The sequence below is a fragment of the Podarcis vaucheri genome, assembly GCF_965113315.1.
Source record: "Podarcis vaucheri genome assembly, chromosome: 8".
Classification (NCBI taxonomy): Eukaryota; Metazoa; Chordata; class Lepidosauria; order Squamata; family Lacertidae; genus Podarcis; species Podarcis vaucheri.
The window spans coordinates 84,446,529-84,466,979 of NC_138766.1; the positions used below are offsets into that span (position 1 = coordinate 84,446,529).

Genomic DNA, 20,451 nt, shown 5'->3' on the forward strand with positions numbered 1-20,451 from the left:
ACTCCTACCCAACACCTTGGAGAACCAGCGTCTGTCGATACAGACTGAATATCATTCAGTATCTTGTCTCCAACCCGTCAACTGGATACTTCTGGATCCAGAACCCAAACTTATTTCCAACAACTGACCGTCAGTGTCTGACTCTGAATATGGGCATTCTATTTAGCATCGTGGCCAACAGCCATAGGTATAGTTGTATCAATCTGCCCAACTAGTGGCCATCATCACTTCTCAGGGTATGCAGTAAATTCCAAAAATGTGCTGTCAACTAGTACTTCCACTTTTCTGTTTTGAAACTACCACCAATTTCCTTCATTGAGTGAACCAGCATTATAGTAACATGGGCTGGGGACAGAGAAATCTATTTGCTCAGCCTGTACAATTCATGTTATATTACCTGCTTTCATAAGCATTTTTTTAAAAAGCTAACTAGCCCAAATGCGTTAGGCTTTGCATTTCACAAATCATTTTATTGGTCTTTTCTATACCCTTTCCGGTGTTCTAGACTCTTTGAGATGGGTTAACCAGAACTGCAGCCATTTTTAATGAAGGAAATTAGGGTCATGCTTTTTCTCTTCTTTTACACTGCTGCCAACTAAGTTGACATTTACAGCAAGCTGTGCATCAAACAGCCATTTTACCTTTCCTGGCCAGAAACAGCAAATCTCACACCATCAGCATTAAAATATGAAATTCTCAACATCAACATGCTTTACACTTGCTTATATTAACCAGGCAACACAGTTTTGTTTCCCAGTTTGGATGGTTCCGACTAGTCTGGATCTTGAAAAATTTGTTGGTATCGGCAAACTTACCTATGGCATGGCTCACCCAATCCAGGTCATTTTAATAGTAAAAGTACTATCAAGCTCCAGTACAGAACTAATTTCTCTGTGAAAATGGTCCATTTATCCTCATCTTCTGCTTCCTGATGTTTAACCCATTGATGATCCATAAGAGAATGCACTCAAGGCAGTTTAAGTGATCCATATAAGTAAAAAGGTAAAGGTAAAGGTACCCCTGCCCGTACGGGCCAGTCGTGTCCGACTCTAGCGTTGTCGCCCATCTCACTTAAGAGGCCAGGGCTGTCCGGAGACACTTCTGGGTCATGTGGCCACCGTGACAAAGCTGCATCTGGCGAGCCAGCGCAGCACACAGAAACGCTGTTTACCTTCCCGCCAGTAAGCGGTCCCTATTTATCTACTTGCACCCGGGGGTGCTTTCGAACTGCTAGGTTGGCAGGCGCTGGGACCGAGCAACGGGAACGCACCCCGCTGCGGGGATTCGAACCGCCGACCTTTCGATCGGCAAGTCCTAGGCACTGAGGCTTTTTACCCACAGCGCCACCCGTGTCCCATTCCATATAAGTAGTGAGGTGCATTTTCAACCACCAGAGATGGACTTTCTGTTGTGTAGGGTCAACTGAAGTGCAGGGCCAACTGAAGTGGGAGAGTCAAACTCATTGGTTTTTAAATCCTTATCTCAAAGATCACCATCATTTTCAGGACACAAAACAGATGCAAAACCACTGCAAAGTTACAAATTTATTTTTGAAATAAATACAAATAATTCATTAATAAACTTTTCTGAAATAGACAAGTTTCACCTCTCAATTACCATCTGTTCCTCCTCTCCGTGAACCACCTAAGAAACTCTGCAGTGGTCATTTTAAAAATAGGTGATTTGCCTACACTAGAGCTTAGTTCTCTTTGAAATACCAAAGATATTCCGGTGTAGAGATGCTTGATGTTTTAAATGCTTGATACCCCAAAATCATGAGCCATATTACAAATTGTGAAGTAGCAAATAGAAAAGCCAGTGAAAAATAATCTGCAAAAAACAACAACCATTCTATGCTGGAAATCTATTGTGATGCCCACTGCTCCCCAAAATACAGCTCTGCAGACATCAGGACAGGCTGCAGAATCAATACACCTCTACATTCACAGTCATCAAAATCTCCATTGCAGTCATGCACTTCTCGCTCATGAATAGTGTGGAAAGTATTCATCCAGCACTAGGTCTTAATCCTGAAATGGTAAGGGGCTGACCAACCTGGCAGCTGACTATAGAGCACTTTATAATCATTACACAACTTTTCCACCTTCTAAGACAATTTACTGCTGGTCCCCCAACCACCACAAGCATTACCCTATTGCCATCTCCAAACATCCATTTGAGGTCCAAAACATAAGACCAAGTGCTGGCATGCTTTTGACAATAATTTGAACCTTGGCCTTTACTTGCTCAAACAGTTTTAGTTCTAAAAGGAGAAAGACTGCCACTAAATAGCATGAAGGCTTAAGATTTTGTTTGCCTGAAATTGCAATACATTCCCTATTTTAATTATATATATATATATATATAATCATGTAGGAAAACAGGCCTTGAACACTACTCACAAGGCCAGACACAAAATCGCATTCGATTAATATGTACAGATTTGAGTAAATCCACCTTCAACCTGACTTTCAGACTTTTTCTAAAAGTCTCCAGTCATGCATTGTTTTCCCCAAAGCAAATTATTTAAAATCACATTGGGAAAGGGCTTTTTTTTAATAGTGTAAAAAAAGGGGGGGGGAAGAGATGGATCATCTTCAAAGGCTTTGTTTCTGAACAAGATCCTAGGTAGCTTAGGTTTCAATCTTGGTGATCAAGTGCTGTTAGCTTCACCACTGGACAAGTTTTAAAGCAATCTAGAATTAGTTGGAGAACAGAATAGCAGCAACCTCTGTTAAGGGAACAGAGAAACTTGAGATGTCTGCTTTATTGGTCCCTGCTGAACTCTAGGTGGGGGACAGAGTCATGTGTTACAGAAAACACTTTAGGTTAAGTATCAAGATACACAGTAGGTGGTGGTTAGGTCTCACTTCCAATTCAAGCCCCTTTCATTTAACAAGAAACTTCCATCGACTTGGGGCTGGGCTGCTCAGTGTTGTTTGCAGAGTTGGGAGTGAGCTCAATGTGAGTGTCAGTGTGAGCACGACTCCGGACGTTATCGCCAGTGTGGGACCTGCTCCTGGCACCCTCGCCAGTGTGGGCTCTGCTGCGGTTTCCTTCGCCAGTGTGGGACCTGCTCCTGCCCCCTTCGAGGGAGGAGACACTGGAACCAGATGCTGTGCGGGATCTCATCAGTCTGGTCATGCTTGCAGAAGGCACTGCAAAGGAAATGCAAGTGACGGGTGAAGATTTATTTTTTTAAAGTCCTCCTGTATTGGTTAATGCAAATTATGAGGATCAGTGACCAGAATAGGCAACACACAAGACATAAAATTAGATATGGAAGTGCATGTAATCCAAGGGGTGGGAGAACGATAAGGTAAAGGGACCCCTGACCATTATGTCCAGTCGTGACCGACTCTGGGGTTGCGGCACTCATCTTGCTTTATTGGCAGAGGGAGCTGGGGTACAGCTTCCAGGTCATGTGGCCAGCATGACTAAGCCGCTTCTGGCGAACCAGAGCAGCACATGGAAACGCTGTTTACCTTCCTGCTAGGTTGGCAAGAGCTGGGACCGAACAACGGGAGCTCACCCCGTCACGGGGATTCGAACTGCTGACCTTCTGATCAGCAAGTCCTAGGCTCTGTGGTTTATCCCACAATGCCACCAGCGTTCCATAAGGGAGAAAGATACAGAATATTTATAGACTATTAATAAGATACATCAGGGAAGGAAGATGTGCTTGCATGAAAGAGTTTAAGGAAAGCACACAGCCAAGTCAAGGAACAAGACCCTGAAGGAAGATTTGGGGGGAAATTGGCCCAAGTGCCTAGGAACAAAAATGGATTGCAGCAGGAAGTGGATTAAGAAGGGAGGTTTGAAAGCCTAAGGACAGTAAACCACAGTGCTGAAGTCAAAAGTGGCACTGGGATGTATTTGTGTGTGTGATGCATATGTGAGGCACTGTGGTGTAGTAGTTAGGGTGCTGGACTACTGAGTACAACTCAGCCATGAAGCTTGCTGGGTGACCTGGAGCCAGTCACTGTCTCTCAGTCTCACCTACTTCACAGAGTAAATCAAAAAGAAAATCTAAATCAAGAAGCAAGACTGGGAGTTCTGAATAGCACAATCATGAGGCGGATTCAAAGTGTGTTGACCACAACGTACTTAGAACTCCCCTTCAGACCTTTCCGCTTGATATCGGAAGGTCTAAGCCAAGCAGGCACATGTAGAGATGTGAGTGGTGCAGCTTGTGTACATGCCATCTCCCCAAATGTATATAATTATAATTAATTAATTTATTATTATTATTATTATTATTATTATTATTATTATTATTATTATTATTATTATTATTATTATTCCCCCGCCCATATGGCTGGGTTTCCCCAGCCACTCTGGGCGGCTTCCAACAAAATATTAAAAGACAGTAATATTCACCATAAACACCTGAATATGGCTAATGTGCTGTTCCAGTTTGGGACAAAGTTGATATCCCTTTAAGGGAGTCCAATACCGATGCACCCAAACTTGTACATTTAAAAACCCAACAATTCTGGAACATAACTTTCACCAACAAGAAAGATCAGTTTAGTATGGCAGCTTAAAAGGACACTGCACATTTATTTTGAAACAAACGTGTACTTACTGTATCCCATGCCCTGTATGAAGTACTTGAAAGCTTCAGCGAGCTTTGCAGGCTGTTAAAAGAAAATACCACATTTTTTTACAAAGTTGCAAGTTACCAGTGGCAAACTGTTTTCTGTTTTGGACTCCAATCTTCCAGTAACAGTAAACCATGGAAATTTGAAAATGCTACTATGGCATGTTATCACTGCTAGGCCAGAAGCCATTTTTCTTTAAAAAGTGTGTCCTTCTTAAAACTCCTGCTAGTGGGTACACATATCTGAGCAAGGAGACTGGAGGTTTTGATGTGTGTTGCATCATTGTAGAGAGAAGTGCAATGCATCTATGGTGACTTTTTATTGAGAGGGTAGGGACCACCATTTGGAGGGCAGGGCTACCATGGAAGCATTTTAGAAAGGATGTATATTTTAGAAAGCGGTTGCAAACAGAGTTTGGCATTCTGTAACAGGGTCTCTAAGAAACCCATCACTGCAAAGCTATAGTACTCAAGGCCAAACCAGTAATACTAGGTTTTAATTCGTAGCAGAGTGTGATTTCACTCTTGTCATCGTGTTACCCACACTTTCAAACATTCTGGACTTCCCCACCCCAGCATGCATTCTCTTCAGTAAGATCTTACCTGAGAAACCTGAGGAAGACCACCACAGTCAGCCATCTGCAAAAATTAAGAAAAGCATCAATCAATCATTTATTGTGTTTGACTAAAAGCCATTACAAATTCAGTTACAGATCCAGCAAGTCAATTAAAACCTTTTAAAAGAAATCCAGAGATATACATCCATTTACAATAAGTCAAATTAATTTATCACTTTTAAAGTCTACAGCATTGTCTTTTATATAGCTAGCACAAATACTATTAACAGCTTTAGCAAATAGGGCTGTTTTGTATGTGACAAGCAGATCACAGTCAGATAATAGCCAATGTATTTTCACTTCAGGGTTCTGTCCCAGTAGCGGTGCCAGCATCTGTTCCAAAAATCTCTTGGGGATTTTGATAGAGCTGACAATGGAGTATATAATGAGGGAGATCTTCCTACTTCACCAACCCCACAAATACAATGTCTTAAATGCCTTAGAACATTTATGTATCTTTCACCTAAGAGTGAGATTAAAATATATGTCTAAATGCAGGTTCTTTTTGTGTTGAGGAGTTACTTATTAAAGAATTCTATTTTGTTATGCCAGATCTACAATCTACTCACAAATTCCCTCCAACCCCCCAGTAGCGCCTAAGACTAGGGTGGATAAAAATCAATGTGTTTTTTTAAAAAAATTGATTTTAAAAAATTTAAAGCGGATTTTTAAAATAAAATGCTTTAGGAGGCAAAATCTTTCTAAAGATAGTTTTCTATTTAAGTGGCATTATAGTCCAAAGGCTATTCATCAGGAAATAACAATTTGTTTGAAGTTTTTCATGTGTGCTAACACTCAGTCTAATTTTTTTTTTAATTGTTTAACCACATTGGTTAACAAACATGGATACATATGCTATAATGCTATTGTTTTAGTTAAATTGTTTATTATTAAGGAAATGATTATTTTTCTCCTTCCAATAAAGCACAGCAGAAAAGTTATCCAAATATAAACAATAATTTCATAATTATCTGTCTATGTATTTCTGATAGTATAACCAAATCAGTCATTTTTGATGTAACTGTAAAAACTGCTCTGGAAATTTATTATTCCAAAAACGAAACCTTCCTCTGGTTGTAAATATTAAGAGGATGCTAGCAAGGCTGAACCTTTCTGTAAACAAATGATTTAAATCAAGTCTTACTGACTAGTGTTTTAAATCAAATCCACCCTGCTTAAGACTCATACTTTTGTATTGACATGTGTGAAAAGGAGTTTCACATAAGAAAAGCACAACTTCCGATTTCATTTGGGGGCAACGTGCTTCTGTTTTGAGGAGGATGCAATAGCCTTCTTGGGATAAAGCTTGTGCAAGATGTCGATGGAAAGGGCAGGAGACGTGCAGATGCTGGAGCTTGCACACAGGAAGAATTTAGGCTTTTTGCAAAGACATACCAAATTAGAATCAGCCAGACTTTTTTTAAAAAAGGCCTTTACAATTAGAACAGTGTTTCACTGTGGTACAGATGTCACAGTGTCCTTTTGTAGATTAGTGACAAGCATGTTAAATCCCTTGGCTGTTCTGGGAGCATAACATTAATCTGTAACCTCAGGGAGGGGATCATCCCCTGAATGTTGTTGACCAATAAACTTGCTCTTCATCAAGAATGAGATGCTCAGCTTTTACTAACAAGGGCACTGCAACTCAGCTGTGCAATCCCACAGAAACCAAGAGGTCAGGGCTCATCATGCACAAGGCTACCTTGCTTCTGGTGAGGAAGTAATTCACCTTGTCCAGAAGCAGATTCTGCACATTACTGCTTAACAGACTGTTTTAGAGTGTACATGTTGTTTTTATTTCTGGATTAGATGGGAACATGGGATGGGAGTGTGCTGAAAGTGAAGGATATGCACATTAAATGATAACAAATTCCTCTGTGAGCAGCTAGACACAAAAGGACCTCATGCAACTAAACTACCTCACACAAGGCAGTGTCACGTGCTACTTTCCCTAATAGTAACCAGAATGCAGACATAAATTGGAGACAGATTAAATTTACAATGTGTCCAATCCTGGGGTAACTGAGAGGATGGAAGCATCTACTGGAGACCACTATTTCTCAGTTCCTCACCAGAAGTCCAACAAGGAAATGCCAATGCAGGTAAAAGCTGGTTTGCTTGTAAATAAAAATCAGTATCTTCGGGTAAACTAATGATATTACAGATGATGAAAGAGGCAGCCAGGATTACCAATCTCTCAGTTCAGACTTTTTGATTTGACAATATTGATATAGACAGCTCTCACACTGGGCAGTCTTTAGAAGCAGAAAGGCTTTAAAACAGGGGTCTTAATATCTGATCTCTCAGATGTTCAACTACAACTCCCATCACCTGTCCCATTGGTCACACGGGTTGCAACTGATGGGAGTTTCAAGTCCAACAACTTCTGGAGGGCCACAGGCACCCCACCCCTGCTGTTGATTAAATGGTTTGAATTACACAACGGCATTACTATACGATACAGGACATTCAAATGACCAAACTGTCAAACACTGGAAAAACTCCATCAAAGGCCAAGGACTTAAGCTATTTTCACCATCTTTGGCATGGTACAGATATATCTTCTCACCAGCCAGGAGGCAACAATGGGAGGAGATGAACTGCTGGAGTTCATTATATGACCTTCTGAAACTAACTACTGGCAGGATTAAAATCCATTATGGAATGAGTTTCTGAATGTAGTACTGGTAGCATTATTTTCTGATGTCTAACAATGCTTACAGTCCTAATGCATGTACAAAAATATAGGCCAGCCATTCTGTCTATAGTAGAGCAAAGGGGTGGGGGCCTTAATGCCGCTGCAACTTTCTCCCCTATAGAAAGTGCTTTTTTACAGCTGTTATCTACAACATTCCCTGTCTAAGCAAGACACTTGCCAACAAGCAGCAGTCACTGTGTTTAAATACTCTAGAAAACACGAACTCCTCTGATTCTGGAGAAAAGTGCTTATGTTTATTACCTTTAAGAGTGTGGTCTTTGTTGGGTCAAGTTTAGCATTGCAGTCAACCTGTTTGGAAAAGGGAGGGGAGAAGAGTGAGCTTTATTTTTACGCTTAACACAAAAAAGTTTTCAACACAGCCCTTATGGCTCTGACTGCAAAATGATTCAAAAAGCAAAGACTCGCAAAGGCATCCCGCAACCTCCAAGCAGTGATACTGCAGATAGAAGGGAGCCTCCACAATGTGGTTAAGCCTGCAAACCATAGAATTAAGGACCAAGCTACACATGATGCTAGTTGTATCACTGGTAGTTGTATTAAAACCAGAAGCATTAGGAGCAGGGACACACCAACACCAATTGGGACTACGGTGCTTGGGGTTTAACCGTGTGTGTGTGTGTGTGTGTGTGCGCGCGCGCGCGCGCCTGTGTGCTAGCGTGCTAAAAGGAACCCTGGATAAGCTGTCATTTTCCAGACTTTGTTGTCCCATCTGCAAATTGGAAGTATGGACCACCTTACAGATTTGCTTAGAACAGCACTATAAATCACTTTGAACATTAGGAGATAAAAAAGATTCAATAATTAAAAAATTGATTGGTACAGTGGTACCTCTGGTTACGTACTTAATTTGTTCCGGAGTTCTGTTCTTAACCTGAAACTGTTCTTAACCTGAGACACCACTTTAGCTAATGGGGCCTCCCACTGCTGCTGCGTGATTTCTGTTCTCATCCTGAAGCAAAGTTCTTAACCCAAGGTACTATTTCTGGGTTAGCGGAGCCTGTAACCTGAAGCGTCTGTAACCCGAGGTACCACTGGATTACAGTGCAATCAATGTAATGGATTCCCAGCAATGGATTATTGTGACACACCTCTAAAGCTAATCTGTACGTACCACAGCATCAACTGCAGGAGAGCTGTCTCCAACCACCAACAGTGAAGGGCACCTGAAAGGAAATAACTGAAATTGCAGTCATTGCTATATAATTCACTCTCAATATACAAGATTTCTAAAACAAAAGTTTTTGTAACAAATTACTGAAGAAACAGACAGCTTCTGTATAAACCACAGAACCTCAAGATATTTGTTGGTGAGTTAACTGTCACTAAGAGGAATGCACAGAACTATTTGAAGCTGGAGCCAGCATATAGCTCAAAGAAATAATCCCCAACACTCTGGACCCAATTTCTTGCAGTACCGAACTACTTTGCAATAGCAAAAATACATAATCCAAACAAACAAATGAACCTCAGCCCCAAAGTAACAACGAGCAGGAAGAGAGGACATGGAACTATGAGAAGGGTGAAAAATAACTAGACAAACATCCCTTAGCGAGTTGTGTATCAAAGCAGAAAACAGTAAGGCAGATGTGATGAAACTGTCTACACCAGGCATAGGCAAACTCGGCCCTCCAGATGTTTTGGGACTACAACTCCCATCATCCCTGACCACTGGTCCTGTTAGCTAGGGATGATGGGAGTTGTAGTCCCAAAACATCTGGAGGGCTGAGTTTGCCTATGCCTGGTCTACATTCCAACAAGGTGGCTAGTGGGCATCTGATGTTACCCTTAATGGTAGCTGTCACTAAATCACAGTAGTTAAGATTCTATTTTGCTTCTCAAGCCTTAAGCAAATGTTTAGTTTCTTACCCATTTACAGCTAAGCTTTCATGATAATGTTTTGCACAACTTGCCATACCATGACACTTGTTTCTCAAGTCACAGCTCACTGCTGTGTACCTCAGTAACTGGGACAGCCCAGGAATAAACCACATACATCTCTAAGCGGTTAAGTCCTGTAAGCTTCGGTTTGTTGAGACATCCACAAGGTAGGAGATTAAGACATGCCCATGGCACGTTCTTCATAAATGAGATTAAAGTGCAAAGTATTCCCTTCCTTCTGTTTGTTCAAATTAATACTTGAAATGGTATAGAAGAAATAGCTGAGGAAGGAGGAGCTTGATTGGGTATGAAAAGCAGGACAAGACACAGTCATAAAGAGCCCTTTGAAGATGATACTACAATTACAGCTGGTATGTCTAGGGCATTGTGCCTCTTGATTCTGCCACTGAAATTCTTGCTATCAATTTAGTGGCAAAAAAATGGCAACTATGAGAATTATACAATCAGTTTGACATACCAGTTTTATCTATAGATTTGTTTCAGAAATTAGCCACAACCAGATGACTACAACAGAATTAAAATGGAATATGAAAAATCCTTACTGTAGAGTTACAACAGTTGTTCCAGGTATAGGCCGCTCAATGTCTAGATCTCTTCGGCTGAAGGAAAAAAAATGAACAGGAGACAAGTAAGCAGAAGGCTTCCATTTAACTTCTAAGCACTGTTCCTATAAAAAGGCAAGGAGAAGCCATAACTCAGAGTTGATAACATGCAATTTGAGGGCCACATGGAGTCCCTAAGGCATGTGGTCCATGGATGCCTGTCAGAGTTGGGCTCTATTTCAGCTTTCAGTTCTTCGAAAAGACCTAAATATGTCGGATACCACCACGGCAAGTCCATCTGACAAAGCTCATGTTTAGAAAGAAGATTGTGCTAGCAGCGGTCTTCAAGAGGGATCTTTGGCCCTCCAGACATTGCTGACCTATGATTCCAGTCTGACCCCGTTAGCATGCCACTGATCCAGGGACATAGGAAGCTGCCTTATACACAATCAGACCATTGGTCCATTTAGCTCAGCATGGTCTACACTGACTGTCAGTGGCTCTCCAGAGTTTCAGAAAAGGGTCTCTCCCAGCCTAACCTGGAGATGGTGGGATTGAATCTGGAACCTTTTCCATGCAAAGCATATGCTCTACTACTGAGCTATGGCCCCTTTAACAAAATCTGGAGGGCCCAAGGTTCTTCATTGCGGATTCTGGAAGACTTCAAGGCATTCTGTGGCTGATTGGACTCAAATGGGTGCAGCTTGTTATCCCAAGTAATCCAGATGATCCCCAATAGCAGATTACCTGTTGTATGAATTGACAAAGAGATGCAGATTGTTTTGATTCATATCATTGATGATGTGCTGGCGGTAAGTATGCATCAAATCCTGATGGTTGTGAATCTCTTCCTAAATTCAAAAAAAGCTCTCATTATATTTGGTAGATCAATACCGGATTTTTATAACAGCTAAATGTTCTTTTCCAAGTGCTCCCTATACATCCGTAATCCCAATCCCCTCCAGACAGTAAAATACTTGACAGTAAAGTATGCAACATGGAGCCCTGTCTCCGAAAGATAAACAGCAACATGTTACAGTGGGCTATTTTTCAATAGACGTTTTAGAACAGTAACACTAAAATAGCAGTTGAACTCCTGCCAGTATTGCCACATTTCAGTTACACAAACTGCCTGGTGTCTAAATCTTCCAGGTTTAATGTAGCGCTCTTAAATTTCAACATCAGAACCCACAAGGAGCAAAGTGCACAAGCTAAAGCCTGTCACCATTTAAAAGCAGAAGTCTTCATGAAGTGAGGGGCGAGGAATTCTGTCCAAGGGATTAGCATAATAAAGCCTACTAAAATGTAAACAGATATACCTGCCCATGTCCTTACGTATCAGAATTCAAAATACTGCTAAGATACTGCTGCATGTCAGTTGCTAGTACCTTTCCCCTACATGAGAAAGACAACAGGAGGAGTCTTCAAAATCTGAATGTTATAAAACACACTTACCTTGCTAAAAAGATGTGAGATGACCATATCTGGCAGTGCATGAGCCCATCCAGAAATCTACAGAATTCAGAAAAATATGCATTAGGACAGTTCACACTGTCTTGCACAGCGGTCTTTCATACTCCAGTGGTTGACAGTCAAACTCATCACGCACAAAAACAAGTCATAGTCAAATTACATATCCAATTCATGCCATGCTAGAGAAATTACTTTGAGTACCGTGTTAACCATTCATTCATTAGACCTTTTAAGGGCATGTGTTTTGTGTGTCACTATGGCTCCCATATTGCCATGAGTTTGTAGGATCAATCAACTTTAAGAACATAATGATTTGCTCAGAATCTACCACAACAGAAATTGCACCAGTTTAACCATTTGCTGATGCAATTCAATGTATAAAAATTGTGGTGTTCAAAGTAAATTTAACTCCATCATGCAATGCACTTGCGTTTCAAAGCCAATCTGGAACTAATGTACAGTTGTATCAAAGCGACTTCAAAAAGGATGCCTATCAACATGGATTTTTCCAATCAGTCAATGAAGGGGAGATTACAAATTCGTATAGGTCTCAGGGGTATGCTTGGGTGCCAGTGCAAAATCTTTCCAATGACAAGCATTTGGTATTTTATGAAAAAGAATTAACATGTTTTAAAATTAAATTTAAAAGATGCAGTATCTTACCTTAGTTGCTGCCCAGTCCATCCATCCTTCAGCACATGGGTTGACATTAATAAGAACGAGTCCTTCCACCATATCAGGATGATTAAGCTGCAAATTGAAGAGTCATGTGAACAAACATGCAGATGCACTGAAGTAGCAACAAACCGGGAAGATTTTGCTTTTAGGAAATCAATTTGGGGGAAAACACAGAGGCCCTTTTCAATTTGAAGGCCTGTGAAAGGTGAAATTTCTCTTTGTAAAGGTACCTTAACCTATCTGTTTTCAGTCACTGTGTTCAAGTGGAGAGAACGAAATTTAATGTAAATATCTAGGGCAAACTAAGGCAGATCATCTGCCAATTAATCCTGGACTAGCAGGAATCAGAGCAAAATTTTCAGTGGGGCCATGTGCAAAATTTGAACAGTAGTTTAGCTTGTGGTTTGGATAAATTTGTTCCCTCTGCTTTTGTTACCCAGATGTTAATATACCAAAAATGCAAGGAAGTTATGGACTTTGATTTTTAAAACAAGCCATGCACTAGCCAGTTTTCATTCAGCATGACAGAAGCTGTAAAACCACTGAAAACATACTCTGGAAATTGGCAGGCAATAGCATCGAGATTTTAAACCCTTACCCACCATAGAAACAAGCAAACAACTTACAGCAAATCTGGTTAAGATGTAGGCACCAGCTCCAGTTCCCATTCCAATCACACTTTTCAACCTACATAAAGAAATTATGAATAATGTTTTAAAAAAAGGTCTGATTTCTAACAGCAACCCCCCCCCCAATTTCCAAACATACCTATTTTACATTAAGCTACACTGAATAGCAACTCCATGTCTGTTCAGACATGTTAAGACAAATAGCACTGGCCTGTCCTCATGCAGCGTATCAGCCACAGTATTACTGTTACTAATTACTATTCTTACTCAGAGTTTGCCATGAGGTCCCAGGTACGGTTTCAACAACTGAATACACAATATTAAAACCAGATAAAACAGATTACAGTCAGGAGAATAAGGTGGCTCCTAATACATATTGTGTATCAATGGTCCCAAGAAGAGTTGCATCTTCAACATCCAACATAAACTACATAATGAAGGTGCCCAGATATAACCATTTGGGGAGATAATTCCACAGTTTAGGGGCTGCCAAACAATGTGCTCTCCTGGGCTGCCACCCCCTGAACTTCTAAGGTGACCCATAGGGAAGGAGGTGGGGCCTATGTGAGAACCTTGAACTGGCCCAGCAACCATTGCAGCTGGGTTAAAACAGAGGTTGTGCAAGTTCTAAATGGAACCCAGGCCAATGAACTGCTGCTGCACTTGACATTTCCAAGTAATAATCCAATGTGGAAGCTACCAGAGCACAAGAGTGCAGTGGCAAAGTCATCTCTGTGTAAAAGGGGATGTAGCTGGTGAACCATCTGTAGCTCAGAAAGGGCACTTCTAGCATACTGACCCTCCAGTAGAAAGTTGGTTTCACGAGTTTTCCCCAAGCTACAAACAAGCTCGTTCTGGGAGAGTGCAACCCTGCCCAGAACAGGCCATCTCTCCATCTCTGGGACTAAAGAACAGGATACAACTTCAATACTGTATAACCCTTATGCCACACACCCAAATAGGCATGGTGCACACCACTAAATATACACAGGGTTGGAAAGAAGTTGCCTACACGTGTTAGCATAAGTAACTCAGATTGGGTTAATCCATTGCCTGTGCTTCACAATTCTGTCCTACAGGACATGGCCAGTTTCACATGAGGGCAATTAGAAGTATGGAAAGTTGTATTTGGTTTGCTTAGCATTTGTCTTGGTAACTAACCATAGAGACATGAGGCACTCAATGACCATTTGTTTTTCAATATTTAAGTGATAATAAGCTATGCCAAAACCAAGTACCAGTTTCCAGTAATGCATAATTCAATTTAACTACTAAATTACTAAAAATGTTCACAAGGCAATCTTCAGAATCTGTAGTGTCTCTTGACTAGACCAGATAGAATCCAAGAGTAAAGGAGAAGCAAAACATTTCACAATGGCAGTGTGACAAACAATGTCAGTGGGGGGGAAAACAGTAGATAAGCAAAATGAACTCTTATTTACTACAAGCCGATCACCATCTTTATTTAGACAATCACATTTTCTCCATTGCCAGTAACTTCTGTAGCCCATAGGTGGGGCCATAGGTGCCCAAGCACCCACAAAATTCCCCTTGAAGGGGCTGGGCACCCACAAATTTCAGTGCCAGGGCCTTGCACGTTGCATGGCACCCACAGACCCTGGCACCCACGGTCATGGAGCCAAGTTGGCGCTCCTGCTGTAGCCACAGTGATGTGGGTTCCCTGTACAGCCAGACTACAGAAAGATTCGACAAACAATGGATTCCAGAACCACTAAACTTCAAATAAGCCCTACAGAACTCAGCAAGGTAGAAATAAGCATGACAGAGTCCACTAAGTGGTAAACTCAGGCAGCCATGGAATACTGTCATGCAATGGGAAAGTTACTTTTTTCAGTCTGCACTGAAAACCCTGAGTGATGCTACTTACCCAAACTGTTTCAGAATTCCAGGAAGCATTTCAGCCAGTTGATCCATTGAAGGGTACATGTATCTGCAACAGTGATTATTGAAGACACAATTTAGTCAAGGTTCAGTTGCCTTCTAAAAAGGCAATGTACAAACAAAGCACCGGAACTCATTCAACACAAGTTTGGTGCTAAAGAACAAACTATACCAGTTTACCTCCACTGGGGCTATAATCTGCAAGACAAATGCATAGCTGTCAAGTGTCCCTTATTTGAAGGGACAGTCCCTTATTCCAGCGCCATGTCCCGCTGCTGTCCCTTTATTGATGGATGTCCCTTAAAGGATGTCCCTTAAATTTCAAAGGAAGCAGCTCCTCTCCCTCCCTCCCTGCCGGCCAGGAAGGAGGGAGGCTCCAACTGTGTTGCTTGGCTGTGTTGCTCACCCAATAAGAAGTCTAAGAATGACTGGGGGGTGGAGTTTACATGCCTTGTGTGTGGCTAGTTAATGCAAGCTGAGGGGTTTTTGAATTCTGGATGCCATTTTGTTGCACGTGCTGCTGCAAACTTTGCAGTGCAAAGCCAGGCCGGGGAGCCATCTTAAGTTGAGGTTGCATAGGCCTTGTGGTGCATGTGATTCAGATTCTATTCAGTTGAACCTCTGGTTACAAAGTTGGTTGGACAGTGTTCTCGAAGCTACCAGCATGAGTTTGACCAGACTGCAGGAGGACAGGAAGACTGGAGTGCCTGGAACAGGTGAGGCTGCAGGTCCCTTATTTTGGCTGCTGATCCCTTATTTTCAAGGCTGCTGGTCCCTTATTTTCAAATCTGTAAGTTGACAGCTATGCAAATGTTCTTCAGAAGCAAAATGTCAGGTTTAATTAGCTCAATTCATACATACTGTGTGCCAGGTCACTTCATTAATATTAGTATTATTTCCATGTTTTGGAACTGAGGTTGACTCTACAGCAATAGTTCCATTCCCTCATTCTAGAATAGCTAGGATTAACCTTGACAATAGATAATTGCCATTGTGACATTACATATATAGGCACGTGGCCAAGAACAGCAGATGGGACGCACACATGCAAGAACTTTGTGGACAGAACATTATTCATTCATAAAACTGCAGCATGCACACAGCAAGTTATGTTTCTAGGCAGATACATTTCACCGGTGGCAGGGAGCTGGGATGGAATATGTTTGCTTGCTACCACTTAATATGTGAAGCAGCCCTGAAAAGCCTGTTATTCTGGACTGGTTCAAAACTCCCAAATTATTCATATGGCAACTCTCACCATGAAGCATGTTACTCCAGGAAGAAAAGAAAGAAAAGGCTGGCATTTGCAACAAGAAGGGATGCAAGACCATATACTTTCGGCACCATAAGGAGCAATTTTGGACAAAGATGTATCTCCACTACCAACAGTTTTTAATTCCTCTGTGCCCTTCCCCCACTCACCCTCCAAACATACCTACAGTCTCATGTGTCCATGCTGTCAATATTCAATGAAGTATTCATGTCACCTAAAGTTTATCCCTAAGAATGATTTATGAAATCTGTCTGCTCTTTAAAATCATGCTCAGGGTACCTCCCATATTCAGAGTTTAGGCATGTGGCTACTGGAGACAAAGCCATCTCTGTAGTGAAGCCCCAGTGATGAAATTCCCTTCTCTGGAAATGTCCGGCCGGGGCCAACTCCATTATTATTATTTTCTACTGTGTTAAAGAGGGTTTCATTTAGTGGGCTTTAACGGAAGATTGAATTTTGTTTCCTTTTCTCTTTTAAACTGGATTTCATATTACTGTGCAGTAAGTCTGCAGAACCTACCCAGGTGGAAAAGAGGCTGCCCCATCTTGCTGTCCAGGTGCATCCACGTGGCAGACTGCAAAATGTTGTGTGATTTCTTGCATATCTTCAAAATTGAAGAGGGGGTTGAAGCAAGTTTTGTCTTTAAGAAGGGCAGAGAGCAAGAAGAGAAGGTAGAAACATCAATGAGAGAACAGCAGTTGTCAGTTCTTGACACCTTGCAAATTGAGACCTCCATCCCCCAAATCTCGAAACAAGGAGTTCACTTAGACAAGTTATTCTTTTTTTAAAAAAAAGAGAGGAAAAAGTAAGTTTGCTTGATAGGTACCAAGCAAAAAGAGACCTTTCAAATCAATGCCACTGCTCTAGTTCTATGTGTTTTTGTAGCACAAGTTCTAAGAGCAGGTTTTCATAAAGGTTTTACCACTGTCTATTTCAGTTCATGCCTCATTTATATTTGTTTTATATGGTCCTAAGCAAAGTGCTAAGGACCAGATTAAACAAATATACAGCAGGAAACACAGCACTGCTGCCATACGTCTGGATTTTCCTGGACGTGTCGCCCAGACACTGCTGCCCACTGTAGTATTCTGGGTATGTCTGGAAAATGCTTTGGTGCATGTAGAAGTTGGACCTGCTTAAAAGACTGCTTAATTATTGTGCAGGCAATGTATATAAATCAGCAAATGCAGTCCCATGGATCAGTATGGATAAGAAGAACTAAGCTAGAATTAATGCACTTTGTCACAAGAGAAGCAGCTGTTTGTGCACACTTGTTATGAGAGCAGCGAAGGCGTGCTCCACCTTGCTGATACATTATCACACTTACGGTTGAGTCCAATATCATGGTATGTTAGAATGGCAGGCCTATTTCCTCGGGGAGTCCCACACATGGTAACATGGACAGAGCCATGTACTGTCTCAATATCTTGTTCCTGTAGGGGAGAGGGGGACCATTAGTAGGCAGCAAAAATAAGGATTTTACATTCAACAAAATGGTACCTTAATTAACCATCAGATAGTTACCTAGCACCACTTTTGACTGGTGTTGAATGGATCTATTTACTACTACCAGAATTTCCAGTAGTAAATCCTTCACTTTTCACTGATTGGCTACCAACTTGCACTTTCAAATGGTGCAGAATTCCTTCACAGGACTACAACAATTTTGTTTAGACATCAATTGCCCGCAGTTCACTACATACATATGCTAAAAAGACTACTGTGTGCTAGCAACTCAAAACTGATACCGTGATTTGAGTACTTAATTCTGCAATCTAAACTAGGAAAATGAAGCCTGTGAACACAATCACAGTGGAACACTATCAGGACCTTGTTATGCTGAAAATATTCAGCAATTACATTGCTTATTCTAGCAAGGGAATGGGTCTAAAGGCATATGATATAGCAATCCTGCTGAAGCAAAGTGGACGTGGTAGAAAGGTTGAAAATAAAAATATTTGTCCATTAGTATTGGCTTTAGGATACATAGGACTTCTTGTAGGATCTACAAAAAAATAAGCAAGTATTCTTGTCCACTGCCAGTCCTGCAACCAATAATAGTTTTTCAAACGGTTGTCTGAAATTATTATGTACACATTTAGAAAGCTGCTACCTACACTGTTGACTGCTACCCTCCTGTGGTAAAACTGTATATGTATATAGGACAGATTTCTTCATACAAGAATAATCACCCCTGACAAATCTACTGCTACTCTCTAGTAATCTATTTGCTACCATTACTGTCTGGTATTAGTGTAAGAACTGCTTAGAAGTAGGTCTGACCTCACCCTACAAATTACAGCAATTTAGTAATTTTACTTGCTATGAAAATTTAAAACAGACATCTACAAATACCTTCCACTCCACAACATGCTCTTATATGTAGACAGAAAAGTGCCCATTATGCAATTGTTTGACAATCAAAACCTCTCACAATTAAGAATTCTGAAAGGCTGACATTACAAACTGTAGGATACAATTTGTTTACCAAGCATCTTTTCCTTGCTGCACATAAACCTTAGAAACAGAACACTCACTCAAGGTCACATAACTCAAGAGTGTACCTCTCTGCATCTAGGATTCCATAACCTTAAGAAACTGACAGACCATAAAAGGATAGTTCATCTTACTCCAAAGTTTTATCACATATAAAGCACTACAGTATACAAATACTGAACACCTAAATCAGTCTTTAAAGAAGAACTATACATTTTAGTTTTTGCTTTACTTTTTCCCACTGGAAGTACTTACAGCATTATGTAATAAATAGGCAGTATCTTCCACATCCAGCACCATTTTTAGACAGTGCAGTTTGATATTAATCTCAAGGAGTCCAGAGAGAAATAAGGATCAGATTTTACTTGGACCCTATGGTAAGCTGGGTTATATAGCCAAGCTGTTGCTCTGCCTAAGCCCACAACTCCCATAATGCTCCATCAGAAAAACTAACACAAACTAGTTCAGAAGGACGTCATTCTTAAGTAGGATTTAAGACCGGTTTAACCGCAAGTGCCCATACCATACAGGTCAGACATCCACAGTGGGGGCAGGGAAGGGGCAAGGCAATACTGGGTTTTACTGTCTGGAATAGCCCTTGGTTTATGTGTAGCAGTAGAGTCGTGCTAATGCCATACAGTATCTCGAGGAGGAAATCCATCAGCATGGAGAGCCTTGCCACTGGGTGAGCACAATGTGCCAGATTATTTTTGACCCAGCTGAAAGATCCTACTTATGAAAGCCTTCTGTTCTGTCAATGTCACCCAGTTTCATGAAAAGCCTAGGTGGGGCACGGCGGAAGATTGAGGTCTTAAAACTCACACTGGTTTAGTGCTCCGAGGGTACAGGGAAGAGCACGCAGTCAAGAATGCAAATGAATAAGTGTTTAGAAGTGTCAAAAGGTAAGCTGAAAATCACTTGGGTCATATGGGAGGAGAGTGCAGTATAGAACACTATCTGAGCCTTGTGGTGAACAATCAGTGTGAAAGACCTGCCTCTCATAAATACAGTTCTTATGGTAGAATGATCTGATGCAAATTTCACTTGGAAGTTGCTTTTTAAAAATTAATCTCTGGAATTACTGAAGATCACAAATTGCTGCAACACTCTCTTAAACCCCAGGTGTAAACTGGATTGTTCGGGGAAAATGTACCACTACTGTTACCACTTTGAGATATTTTATATACTGGTGACTCTCTACATACACAGGGGTTCCAATCCAGGTCTCCCACGTGCATATGAGAAATCGCATAAAATGGGGAGCACTCTGGAGAGTCCTAGTGGCTCATGAGGAGACTCATCCCACAGCACGAAGAGGACCTGTTCGGGCTCCACAGAGGATCTCTTTGTGAACCAAAGGGGCAGCGGGGCTTTGCTGAGCTACTCAGCCTCACTGCCTAATAGCTGATTTGTGAGGTAGCGCAGCAGCAGTCTCTGCTTTCCAGCGCATCAGCAAGCCCTGCTGCTTAACAAAGTCCCTCCTCCTCCCCCCAAGCTCACAGGAGCCTGCGCGGCATGGGGGGCTTGCTCAGCTGAGGCACAGGCAAGCAGTGACTGCTACCCTACTCCACTGAGACATAAACAAATACTACAACTATTAGGCAGGAAAGATGCATGCAA

At 41.4% G+C, this 20,451-nt stretch overlaps 1 protein-coding gene across 8 annotated transcripts in view; it reads right to left on the reverse strand.

Annotated features, from left to right (window-relative positions):
- Nucleotides 1–2,734: 2,734 nt before the first annotated feature.
- The window catches only part of NDRG1 (N-myc downstream regulated 1), an 85,754-nt gene continuing 68,037 nt past the window's right edge, over nucleotides 2,735–20,451 (reverse strand). For all 8 annotated transcript variants that reach the window (XM_082235785.1, XM_082235787.1, XM_082235786.1 and 5 more), the window contains exons 4-16: nucleotides 17,663–17,768; nucleotides 16,855–16,975; nucleotides 15,049–15,111; nucleotides 13,158–13,218; nucleotides 12,517–12,603; nucleotides 11,836–11,892; nucleotides 11,128–11,231; nucleotides 10,381–10,437; nucleotides 9,051–9,102; nucleotides 8,180–8,227; nucleotides 5,207–5,242; nucleotides 4,589–4,640; nucleotides 2,735–3,158 (exon numbers count right to left, since the gene is read on the reverse strand). In XM_082235785.1, the coding sequence (XP_082091911.1) occupies nucleotides 2,893–3,158; nucleotides 4,589–4,640; nucleotides 5,207–5,242; nucleotides 8,180–8,227; nucleotides 9,051–9,102; nucleotides 10,381–10,437; nucleotides 11,128–11,231; nucleotides 11,836–11,892; nucleotides 12,517–12,603; nucleotides 13,158–13,218; nucleotides 15,049–15,111; nucleotides 16,855–16,975; nucleotides 17,663–17,768 (1,110 nt within the window). In that variant the 3' untranslated portion in view covers nucleotides 2,735–2,892. The remainder of the gene's footprint in view (nucleotides 3,159–4,588; nucleotides 4,641–5,206; nucleotides 5,243–8,179; nucleotides 8,228–9,050; nucleotides 9,103–10,380; nucleotides 10,438–11,127; nucleotides 11,232–11,835; nucleotides 11,893–12,516; nucleotides 12,604–13,157; nucleotides 13,219–15,048; nucleotides 15,112–16,854; nucleotides 16,976–17,662; nucleotides 17,769–20,451) is intronic.